The sequence below is a fragment of the Sipha flava genome, unplaced genomic scaffold, assembly GCF_003268045.1.
Source record: "Sipha flava isolate LNK unplaced genomic scaffold, YSA_version1 182_pilon_pilon, whole genome shotgun sequence".
NCBI classification, from domain to species: Eukaryota; Metazoa; Arthropoda; class Insecta; order Hemiptera; family Aphididae; genus Sipha; species Sipha flava.
Genome location: NW_020272252.1, coordinates 241,921 through 255,300, shown reverse-complemented (window position 1 = coordinate 255,300; position 13,380 = coordinate 241,921). Strand labels below are relative to the sequence as shown.

The following is a 13,380-nucleotide window of genomic DNA, read 5'->3' as shown; positions in this document are numbered from 1 at the left end:
ACTTAAAATTATCAATTTTTCAAATTTATAATTATCAACTGCCATGGAAACTATATTTGGTGGTCTTCTCGATACGACCATGTTCTTAGTTTTTCCCTCGTTTACATGTAGTCCTATTCCTTTACTTGCATTTATGAGTTTAGATATTGAATTGATGATTTCCTCTTTGGTTTCACCCATCAGCACAATGTCATCTGCATAGGCTAACATAACTTGTTCATTGCTTGTCTCCATCCTTCTGTCATCGTTTGTGTCTCTCATTATTTTTTCGAGGGCTAAGTTGAATAATGCAGGTGACAGCGTTTCCTCTTGTTTAAGGCCAGATTTAACTTCAAAAGGATCTGAGATGCCTTGCATATAACACACTCTGCATAATGTTTTTTCGTAGCATGCTTTTATTAGGTTCACATACTTTTTGGATATTCCTAAAATTACCAGTGCTTTCCAAAGCTCCTCTTTGTCTACACTATCGTACACCTGCTTGTAATTCACAAAGACTAGATGCAGATCCTTTCCAAATTCGTAGTATTTTGACATTATCTATCTTAGTGCGAAGACATGGTCTGTTGTGGATTTTCCTCTCCTAAACCCGCATTGGTAATTCCCAACTATTTCTTCAACATACGGGTTTATTTTTTCTAATATTAGTGTCGTCAGAATTTTATAGCATGTGTCCAGTAACGAAATTCCTTTATAGTTCTCAGTTTTAGTGGGGTCTCTCTTTTTAAATATTGGGCATACAATTGCAGTTTTCCATTCTTCTGGAATTGTCTCAGTTTTTCATATTGTCTTAATAACTTCTGTAATTTTGCTCATTAACATTGTACCACCTTTTTTTAAGTAATTCTGCTTCTATGCTGTTCTCTCTTGGGGTTTCGTTGTTTTTAAGCCTCTTAATTAAACTCTCAATTTCTTCGTATCTGGGAGTGTCTGTATCTATTTCTGCTGTTTGGCAGTCTTCGCTTGGGTTTAAATCATGCCCTATTGTGGGTCGGTTCAGGAGGTCTTCGAAATGTTCCTTGAATTGGTTAATGACTAGTTTTTCTTCTGTGATCGTAGTTCCCGTATCGTCGACTAAGATCCTTGTTTGTGGCTTAAAGCCAACTTTTATTTCCCCGGTCATTTTGAAAAACTTTTTTGCGTTGTATCTATTAAATTCTATTTCTTCTATTTTCTTCTTTTCGTGTAGACGTTTTTCTCTCCTTAACGCTTTATTTGTCAATTTTCTTTGTTCTTCATATTCTCTTATGCATTCGTCTGATGTATTTTGTAGTGCTTTTTTCCTCAGTTCGTTTCTTCTGATTATTGCATTCTTACATATATCGTTGAACCAGTTTTTATTATTTTCTTTTGGTTTCATTCCTAGAATCTCTGTTGCACTATTAATCACCGCTTCCTTTGTTCTGTTCCAAATCGTATCAGTTTCTGTACTATAGGTTATTTGATTTATATTAATATTTTGTAATTTATGTGCAATTTTCTCAACGTAATTATAATTTATTTCCGTATCATTTAATTTTTATATGTCCTTCTTTGTTGTAGGTTTCTTTTTTTTCCAAATTCCATTTTGTTGCCAGTCTCAGGTTAAATTTCGCATACACTAGGTAGTGGTCTGAGTCTGCATCAGCTCCTCTATACGTTCTCACATTCCTTATGCATCCCCTAAATCTCCTGTCGATAACTGTCGATAAGTATGTGGTCAATTTTATTAAATGTTCTTCCGTCAGGGGATTTCCAAGTGAGTTTGTGTATATTTTTTCTGGGGAAGTATATACTGCTTATTATATAATTCTTTGAATGTGCAAAATTGATCAGTCTGATTCCATTTCCGTTACTAATTTCACGTAGACTGTTAGGTTCTATAACCGGTCTATACATATGTTCTTTTCCAACCTTCGCGTTCACATCACCTACTACTATATTTATACTGTGCAACGGTAAAGTGCCATATACACTTTCTAGTTCTTCATAGAATTTGTCCTTTATGTCTTCATCTTTTTCCTCTATTGGGGCATAATAGTTTATGATAATTAAGTCAAATATCTTTCCCGCTATACGGATATAGCAAATTCTATCATTAAAGGCTAAGAAGGTCTTAACATTTGGTAGTATCTTGTTGTATACTATGAAACCTACTCTATTTTCATACTTTCCCTTAGTAGTGCTACTGTAGACTATTGTTATTTGTCTTTCTTTAGGTTTCCACTATTTGGCCACCTTATTTCTTGTACTGCTAATATGTCGATTGTATAGTTATTATAAGCATCGACTACATATTGTAAAGCTCCAGGTTTATTTAGTGTTCTGATGTTCCAAGTTTCTATACGTAGCCCATTTTCCGATTCCAGTTGTTTGCCATTTTCAATCCGATTCCGAGGCTTTTTTGATGGTTTCACTGAGTGTTTTTTGTGAGGACGGGTTGTTAGCCCGACTTTCAACCCCCAAGATTGGAGGGCCGTTCCGCGCCAACTATTTAAAGTCAGCGTGGTACTATTGCAACACACTTTGGAGTGTATTGGGTGATGGGAGCGCAACTTTCCCTACGCCACAGACTGGAGTCCGCGGGTTCGTCACTCCCGTTACCAATTAAGGTATCCCATGCGGGATGTACTAATATAATATTCAAATATTGTAAATATATAGGTATATGAGATAGTACATAACTATAAAAGTATTAAGTATAGTTTTATCTTTATTTCTATTTAAAAAAAAATATATATTTCTATATATTTAATACATATGAATGTTACCTACATCATAATTGCAAATCGATAGCATGACTAAATATTAATTTGGTGAATAATTCTTGTATTGTTTTTTTAATTTTTTCTAACTTTTTAGCCATTTTTTTTCAATTATTCTATTTTAAAATAATTTATATTTCATAATTAAAAATAGGGTGATAACCTTTGTTAAATTCCTTATAATTTAAGGTACTGCAAGGTTCTATACGATATAATACTGGTATAATACCGATATAATACGGTATTGTACAAAAAATAAATAAAATACCGTATTTTAACATCTCTAGTTATGATTAATATTTTTACATTATTATTATTATTTATTTTTTAATATTTTTAAATATTATTAACGAGTCAAACAGAAGAAATTGTGTTACATGATATGATAATTTTTTTAAAATTAAATTTAAAAATATGAATAGTTGACACAAAAGAAATAATGTTTAGATACCACCTACTTATATAAATTAAAATAATTATAACTGAATCTGTCCTACATTTTAATCCTGGGCATGTATCTAGACTGGTGTAAAAAACTACGTAGTACACAGTAATATTTTTATTGAATAATTTAATTTAAATTAGTATATTTGCATATTTTCATCACCGTTTAATGTCAAAAACTAACCTGACCATGAACTAAAGTGTCGACGGTTTAAAAACAGCACCGAAAAATTTTTGATTGAATTTTTATGTTTTAATATCACAGTTCACATACCGTGTATATAAAACGTTTAAATTTAACAGTCATGAAAAATCGACATGCTACGCTGAAAATGTAACTCGGGAAGTTTTCCAATATTTCATAATGAATTATTTTAGTATACATTAGTAAATCAGTCATTTAGAATCAATATTATATATGAGTATGCTAAAATCAGTGGTAACATGTTCCAAAAAATGGTAAAATGAGATAGCAATACTTTTTAGTGTGAAATTTTGATGAGGAATGAGAATATAGTTTTTAATTAGTTTATAAAGTCACAAAAACCCATTTAAATATCAGTAAAAACTAGTAGTATCAAAAATAACATGCTCCATTGTATTATGTGTTTTGTAACTAATAGTAACATTAAACGCGTCAACAGACTTGATTCTAACTGGCTAGTGACAGAAATATATAAATGTTCACTGGCGTTGAACTATAATTTTTTCGGTGTGGCAAGAATAAAAAAATAGTACCTACTACCCCTTCATTTTCATATATCTAAATGAGGGTTCCTCATCCTTTTTTTACTGTTATTTTTCAGTAAAGATTATTTAGTGTTTATTAGCTACCGATCGAAAGAATTACAAAATATAACAGTTATTTATAATTAATTTATGTAACACTATGTACAATATAATTAAATACATTTTCTTAAAAGTAATATTATTATATTTGGTGACCTGGCAAATGTTATTTTGTTCATAAAGAATTTGTGTAAAATAAAAATCATTATATTTGTGGCTGTATAGTATCACCTGAAAAAAAAAATTACTAGTTAAATATTCTTCAAATTACAAGATTTTTAAAATTTTTAAAATATTTTATTATTTATTGAACAAAAAATATGTACCTATTGTCCGTACTAATTGATACATTATTTTTCAGATTTTATCGAGTTACATTTGTTAGTGTAAAAAATACCTGTTAAAAAGTAACAACAACCAATTTAAAATTAAAATAACAGTTACAGTTATTTTATTTTTCAAGCTTGTAATTGTTACTAGAGTAATTTATTAGGGCTCGGAAGTTGTAGGAGCTAAAAAAGGCAAAATATGCATGAAAAAATGTTAAATATGAAAAAAAAAATTATTTAATATATAAACATTTTTTTATTAAATATTAAAAAAAAAATGTACTAAGTATACAAAACAAATTTTTGTTTTTATGTTTCTATTAAATTCAAAATTTTTTTGGTGATTCTTATGGATTGTAATATTTTCAATCTAAAAAAAAAAAACAGAATGAAAGTTATTTGAAAATTTTTTATTTATTTGTTATTAATTCAATAAACATACCTATAGATTATTGTGACTGTCATACCTGTAAACGTATCGCATTAAAGAATCAGAACTTTCTTTATATTTTCCATATCAAACGAACAATGATTGTCTGAAAGTATATTTTTGTAGCGCGAAAAACTTCAACATCTGATGAAATTATGGTTAATGTATAATTGTATATAACGTTAGTATTAATAATACACTTACCATATTGCTATTATATTAATGATAACGTTGATAATATTAAATAGTGCTCACCTTAGTACTATAAAGATAAATACACTCCGTTAAATTAAAATGATATAACGACGGTAAGGTATGGCGACTAGTACGTTAAATAATCAAAAATAAAATGAAAGAAAACTTCAAATTGTTTAGAAAATATTATACAGACATATAAATCTCATACAAATTAAAAAATATGCATAAAAGCATATGAAAATAAAGAAATATGCACTTTTTTCTAAAATTGCCAAAATATGCAAAAAAATGCATTTTTAATTGTTGTATTTAAACTCGTTTTTGTATGGAATGGATTTCTAGCTTGGTCTGCTATAAATTGAGAATATACAGAAAAATATGCAACTCCTACAACTTCCGAGCTCTAGTAATAACTGATATAAATCACTTTTTTTTTAATTAATTTTTTAATTAAAGTAATTTTTCCCATTGCTATGATTTACTAATTCATTATCGCTTGGCAAAATTGCTGAAGTTTTGAGTACCTACCTATGCAATTTTATCAGAAGATTTGTTTTATGATTTAAAAACCCACAAAGAATGGATTTAATCGAAAAAATGTTAAAACTTGGTATAAAACATACCCTGTAATACAAATAATAAATCATTTATTTATTACCTCATTTTTCGAAATTCAACTTCTAAGTGGGTTAAATGGGTTAAAAGGAATTAAAAATTAAAAACGCTAGGTCAAATTTTATGAAAGGGGTTATAAGGGTAAAAACATTATACTTGATAGAATATTAATTTATAAATTGTGGGCACACAGACAGATTTGGGTAATTAACCAACTAACCATATGAAAACACTGAGAGGTACTCTTCGGCAAAAACTTTTAGAAGGAGATTCAAATTCAGTCACAAAATATTTTAAATGGTATCCCAATAATTTGCTCAAATAACTAATTTATCATACTCGCTCCATCAGTAATAATCCATCAATAATAATAATAATAAACCAGGGTTCATAATGAAATAAAGTTATGTGGTTACCAAAATGTGAGAGGCTTACGAACTAAATTAAATATCTTAAGATGTAATATCCCAGTTTTTAGATATGATTATTATATGTTCACTGAAACCTGGTTGAGTACTGATATTTTAGACTCTGAACTCGACTTAGGTAATTATAATATATATCGTAATGTCGTAATGATAGGAGCAATAAGACAAGTAAATGCACTAGAGGAGGTGGCGTAAATATCTTAGTTGATAAAATTTTTAATACTAAAGTCATTAATTTACAACACGATAATATTGAATTTTCCGACAAAACTACTACCACTTTGCTCCTTTAAACAGAATGCTTACCTCAGGTAACAGATTAAAACAGTTCGACTTCTTTAATGATTCATCAAGCAGGTTAAAGTCTATGGTTAATAATTTAAATCTCTATTTGTAACCTAACTTGTAGTCTTGTAAAAATTGTTTATCTCGTTATTCCTTAATAGTTGATTGTATACTTAATGTCATGTTTTATAATGTTATTACTTATTATTATTCGTTTATGTTTGATGTCATTCTTAGTTATTGTTAGTGTTTCTGTACTGAACCCTTATGGGCGTTTACATTCAATATGTTAAATTCAAAAATTAACCATAACTTTACAAAGAAAAATAATTTGGCTATAGTAAATGGTTGTATTTGTTTCGGTTTGTCAAATTATATAGACGGTTACTTTTACTAAAACGCATAGTTGACAGTACCAAAAGTCTTTTGTTGGTCTAAATAATATGCATTTTACAGTGAACCGGTATATACAACCACAGTATATGGTTAATATTGTTTTTAACTATTTCAATAGGTCCTGTCTACCTTTTACATGGTTGTAAGAACAATACTACGAATACAATTTTATATGTATATTTAAAAATAGATTTATATCAAAAAAAACCACCTAGGCCGCACAACGACCGATTCATGGTGTTGTGCCGCAGCGTTCTCTTGTAAGTCGTAGTACTGTCGTATATTGATTGTACAGACTTCATTTGCAAGGCGTCTCTGTTTATTTTAATTTTTAATAATGGACGATTATGTTTTAAAAACCTAAACAAACTAAAGATTCCAGAAGATATTGTACAAGAATTTACAAGTAAATATCCTATAATTACATTTATATAATTTAATATAATTATAATAATATACATTTATATGGATTTTTCATAGTCCAGTTATTTGTTATTCGCTTCATAGCCGCGCATACGATACGATTAAGGTGACTTGTTAATCTTCGCATTAACCATTATGGCGTACCTACTATCTAAACTAAACAATTTTATGCCTTTATCTAATATTATGTTATAGCTTGGTACATACAGTTGTGTATTATAATTTATATTCTAGTATTCTGCTTTATTATTTGTATAATTCATTTACCTACCTAAATGTAATGTAAGTTCTAAAACATTTTTAGTATAGCATTCATATTTTGACTTATCATTGAAAGAAATAAGTTAGTAATATTTTTAGTTTTTAAATTAACAAATTTACGTTTTACAACGGAATTTCTACTATGATAGTATCATATTTTTATGTTAAGATCAAGAAGTAGACGAAGAAACTTTTTTAAGTTTAAGTGAATCTATGGTACGTGAGCTTTGTCTTCCTGTTGGACATCGTTCCAAAATTTTAAACAGATTAATGATTTGAAATCAAAGTTATCACCTAATGCTCAAGTAATTATAATTTTTTTAAGTTTTCATGAGTTATATTATTTTGCATATTTTGTATCTTACACATAGTTTTATATTGTATCTACAGGCATATGAAATAAAAAACTGTAATGATCTTATATGTATTTCATTTAATAATCTTTTAATAGAAAATAGTACATGTGTTTGTAGCACTATGTCTGATGATTTTACATATATATCTTGTAATTTTTAAAATATTTATATATATATATATATGTGTATATATACAATACTATTATATTTATATTGTAATTTTTATTTATGTTTGATTAATATATAAAGTGTATTATAAATTGTTTTTTATCTTTATAAAAATGTACCTAATAAAAAGTTTTATTTACTATATTCTGTATCCATTGATTTATTCATATATATGCCTACCTATATGTCTACCATTTTCTAAATGCTATTACAAACAATATGATAGTTGTTACCACTACCTTATAATGTAATTGAAAATACTAAGTATTACCATATAAATCATATACACCATACACCGCACGTGTGATTATTTGAAAAAAAATTTATTTGTTTCGATGCAAACATTTTAAGTGTTTAACCTATTGTATATTCCTCTATTTACCTGTACAGAAATTGACATGACGATTTCAATTTGGGTGGTTTTTATTTTCTTAAAATCACGTTGTCATCTATAATAAATATACTTCTTAGGAACTTAAGGCATTTGCATATTTGTCTAGAAAGTGCATATTGAAATTCTGATTCGATACAAATTCGATTCATAGTATGTATGTTTCTGATATAAAATTTTTTGTTGCATAATTTTACATATTTTGTTATTTTTTGTACCAATTCGCATATTTTAGGTTTAAGAATATTTATATGCATACTAGCTGAATAACCCGGCTTCGCCCGTGTGTAGTTTGTGCTTTCTCAAAATGAAATTGTTAAATCAACACACATTTGTGTGTTTTACAGGAGAAAAAAAATGTATTTTACTTAATTTTACTTAATGCTATCAAGTGCTAAATAGTAGTATTAGCTGAATTATAAATAAAAATAATAATAATAATAATAATAATAATATTTACAAATCAATCTTTACGTAGTTGCTCAATTTTAATATGGATTATGTCAAAACCTCTTGCTATATCACATTCCTAGTTTTATTTTGTGGTGCATAAACGTATAAATGGTCAGGTCTTCCAACTCTAGACAATGCCACATACAATAGCCCATGTGAAAAACAGTTATTTTCTAAATCTACACCACAGTAAGTTAAAGTCTGACCTTGGTCTTTGTTTATTGTCATTGCAAAACAGACTTTTATTGGAAATTGAATTCTTCTAAACTTAACTGGAAAATCGTTGGTGTATAATGGTATTTTCGGTAAAAATACTTTTTCACTTTTAGCACATCCGGTCAAAATTTCAGCTTCAATTATATTTTTTGTAAGAGAGGTTCCACGGAGCCTAGTCCCATTACATAATCTAGGAGAATTCAAATTTCTCAATAATATGATTGGAACTCCCACCTTCAGTGATATTTTATGAGGGGACATACCAGATGGTGTTTGTGAATTTAAAAACTCGGTAGGAAAATGTACAGATTCTTCACTATCAACAACTGTATCGATAGAAAAGTAATTCATTTCTAGTGCTTGAAATCCACTAATTATTAGCGAGTTTATTGAGTCAGCTCGGTTATTTGTGGTTGTCAAAATAACGCGTTCGCATAACCATCCACTACTTAGATTTTTCAAATTATTAATATCTTGGTACACATTTTGTATGAGTTGTTCCAACGAATTTGTCGATACTACTAGGTTTTCTACAATTGTGATGTACCCATCCTTATCATTTACAGTCCCACTACCAATTTTTAAGAGTAATGTAAAAAATTCTCCTGCGTGTAAATCTCCTGTTAATTTGGTTCGAATATTTACAGTAAGAGACAATTTTTTGACTTTCAACCAAATCGTAGATGATTTTAGGCTCACATTTATTTGATCAGATCTTGTTCCTCGTGGAACAACCGGTAATGTTTGTCTAAAATCACCCGCAAATACTAACGTGATGCCTCCCATAGTTTTATCCGATGACCGAATATCCCGTAGTGTTCGATCTAAAGACTCTACACCCGATTTATGAGCCATTGTGCACTCATCCCACACAATTAGTACACAATCGATTAATACTTTGGCTAATGATAAATTCTTTTTATATCACAAACTAGGTTTTCGGTAATGTTTAAGTCTATTGGTAGCTTGAACATTGAATGTGCAGTCTTACCACCGTGGATTAACGTTGATGCTATTCCCGATGATGCCACACCTATAGCAATTTTACCGGATGATCGGATTTTTGCTAACAACAAATTAATAATAAATGTTTTTCCAGTGCCTCCAGGAGCATCTAAAAAGAAAACATTACCTGTTGATTTCTCAACACAGTTAATAATATGATTAAAGACATTATTTTTTTCTGTAGTCATCAAATTTGTTTTGTTATTAACATATTCCATTAAATCTGTGATATTGTAGTTTGTTTGTTGTAGATATTCACGACTTATGATTTTTATGTTATCTTTGTGAGGTTTTGGCAATCCAAAATCTTTTAAAGATTTTCCTACGCACGATAAGACTTGGTCTTCTATAGAAATTAATGCCTTGTTTTGATCGTAGGCTGTGAAATCTAACTCTAAATCTGAATATTCATTTTTTAATTTATGTTTAAAATCGTCTGATAAATCATTTTTATACTTATTCCATAGTTTAAATGGTTCAGATAACTGGCAAAAGGATATTAAAATAGCAAATAAATTTTGAATCTTTGATGAATTTTTTGTTAGATTGGCTTTAGACATAGTATCATCCCAATGTTTATCATCTTCTAGAAGACCTAAAGCTAAACATGTGGACTGAAAAGTAAAATAATATTGTCCATTTACCGTTTTTAGTTGTTTTAATGAAATTGGGCCAGGTACTGTGTGTAGTAATATACGTAAATAAAAACATTCTGTGTTATTCGGATGCATTGTGTATACTCTTCCTATTGTCGTGTCTCTCATTATACCTTTATAACCATCAACAGGTGTACCACGTTTTCTTCTGTTGAATTTTGAATTGTTGTAAGTATAATATGTTGGCACCTTGTGGTATAATAAAGTTTTTGCAAAACTATCAGTTTTACAAAATTCAAAAAATGCAGTAAGAGTAGTTGTTGGTGGTTTGCTTATCTTTTCAGCAACATTATTTGTGGTAAAATACACTCGCTAACCATTTTCCAGGTGAACAGATAAATGGAAAACAGAAGGATATCTCTCGTGTATAGGAAAAGATAAAATATGCCATACAGCTTCTGAAGAACTAATGTATCTACCAGATTGATATTCAGTTATTTCATCTTTACTTTGGTTTTCTACAGAAAATGTCGCCTGATCTGAACCTTTATTAATATATTTGCAAATATATTTAATAGCTTTAATGGAATTACAATGTTCAATATTTATATGAGCATCGAATAATCTTAGAAGAACTGGATTATACGGTACTACCCATTGATTCTCAATATCAATAGATACACCATTACAACTAATTTTCACACTGAATCCTCCACTTTTAATACATCTTCTTCTGTAATTGGGATAACCATCTTCTCCAATTATAGTTGTAGTAGTAAATTTTTTTGTGCATTTTCCATTATACATGCATTTGCTGTTGACATTAAAGGTACCACATGGACCATGTATCATATTTTTTCTTTCTATTTCGTGTAAAATTGGATCTTGTATTGGGTCAGGAATTTCAGCACATATAAGGGAATCTATATCGTCAGGTCGGATTTTATTTTCCAACCAAATTAAAATGTGAACATGTGGCAAACTTCGCTTTTGCCATTCTATTGAATACACGAAGCATTTTACACTACCAAATATTTTTGATTTAGTGATTAAATCCATTAATTTTTTAACTTTTAGATGAAAAACACGGGCAATTAAATCATGTCTGTCTTGTGACCGCTGGTCATGGAATAAGTTTTCCTTTATTTCAGACCAATTTGGATTGCACGTAAATATTAAAAATATATCTGGTTTTCCATATAATCTTACATAAGTCATAGCATCCTGGGTCCTTTCATGCATGTATCTTGGACCACCTGTAAATAAGGATGGCAAAACAACTAACTGTCCTATTTCTTTAGAATCAATGTCATTATTAATAGAGTCTTGCAAATGTATATAATTATCTACGCGTAGTTTACATTGATTATAGCGAATATAATTTAGACGTTCTGTCTCAATTTTCGCGTACATATCTACCAAATACTGGTTAAATAACTGCCGAAAATAATGTTAATAGTTGCTATTATTTTTCCTTATCATAATTTTATACGAATAAAAGTTAGATGCTGAAATTTTTTTTTTATCTGCTTGATTTTTCATTGGATTAAATTTCGGAATAGCGATGTTGTATCCGTCCTCACCGCGACAGAACATGAGAGGGTATTGTAGGGCATCATATGATCTATGTAATTTATTTATACGTTTCAATGTATTATTACGACCATTCAGAATTATATCACGCTTTTCAAATTGTTGACCGTCTATTACGATACCGACTTCATTAACTGAAGGTGCATTAAAACATCCAGGATGATTGCCATTGGTTACTCGTTCTGTATGTATAACTATATTTAAATTTTCGATATTTTCATATTCTTGTGAATCTATAGCAGCCTTAAAATTTATTATAAGATTGTTATGTAAATGAAGCATTTTTTGTAACTCGATTACAATTATGGGGTCAAGGTTAAGAATATTTTTATGCATTAATTCAACTTCTGAATTGTCATCACCTACAAAGTATATTTGTAAAAACTTTGGTTCACTTGAATCCACGGGGTATAAACTGCCTGCAGTATGATATATTTGCCCTTGTTTCTTAAAAGTTAGCATAAATGTACTATCTAAAATTTGTTTTTCTTTAAAAGAGGTCATTTGAAACGCACAATTATATTTTATAATTGCAGTCCGAAAAAATTTAGATTTTGTAATATTTTCACCAAAAATAAGACTACGTAACGGTTCTGGTGGATTGTAATTTAATTTTACCGTTCGAACAGCACAGTCCTGGAGATTCCCCAGGCCATTTTAAAGCATCACAAAAATTACACAATTTATTCATGAGTCCAATTTTAATGTGTCTACTATTTTTGTAATCTACAATTGGTGAATAATTAAAAGCAGAATTTTTTTTATTGTTCCATTCAATATTTTTTTTATAATCTTGCATAGCAGTTCTGATATTTTTATTAATTATACTTTTACGCTTTTTACGCCCTATTGCAGTCTTTGTTTTTATTATTTTTTTGTTTTTTAAAGGTAAAATATCAGTACTCTGGGCTACATGTGTATGGTGTGTAGGGAAAGGTTGTAATAATTTACTAATATGTTATTAAAATGGTTACGTAACGTCCAGATTTTACATATCATACTGTCGTAATCGATAATATAACATTCATCCAACAGATTACGTCCAAATATTAGTGATGTAGCAAATGCAATTGCAAAATTCCACATGAATACCCATCTGGCTGTTTTATAACAGATTTAAACACAACATTGGATTTTGAAGGATATAAAATATTCAAAATCTCAAATAAATTATCATTAAGCGTATGGTATAGACTATCGTACACTTCTACGCACTTAGTTTCATTACGATAATACACACATAGCAAATGTCCAATAGCA

At 29.1% G+C, this 13,380-nt stretch overlaps 1 protein-coding gene across 1 annotated transcript; it reads right to left on the bottom strand.

Annotated features, from left to right (window-relative positions):
* Nucleotides 1-1,508: 1,508 nt before the first annotated feature.
* LOC112680969 lies at nt 1,509-12,624 on the bottom strand. Its single transcript, XM_025551227.1, has 11 exons — nt 12,421-12,624; nt 12,189-12,363; nt 11,616-11,873; nt 10,981-11,525; nt 10,672-10,899; nt 10,422-10,545; nt 10,191-10,331; nt 9,918-10,040; nt 8,917-9,828; nt 1,836-2,003; nt 1,509-1,759 (listed from the first exon to the last, which is right to left on the bottom strand). Exons 1-11 carry the CDS (start codon nt 12,622-12,624, stop codon nt 1,509-1,511), a joined length of 3,129 nt encoding a protein of 1,042 aa, XP_025407012.1.
* Nucleotides 12,625-13,380: the final 756 nt, after the last annotated feature.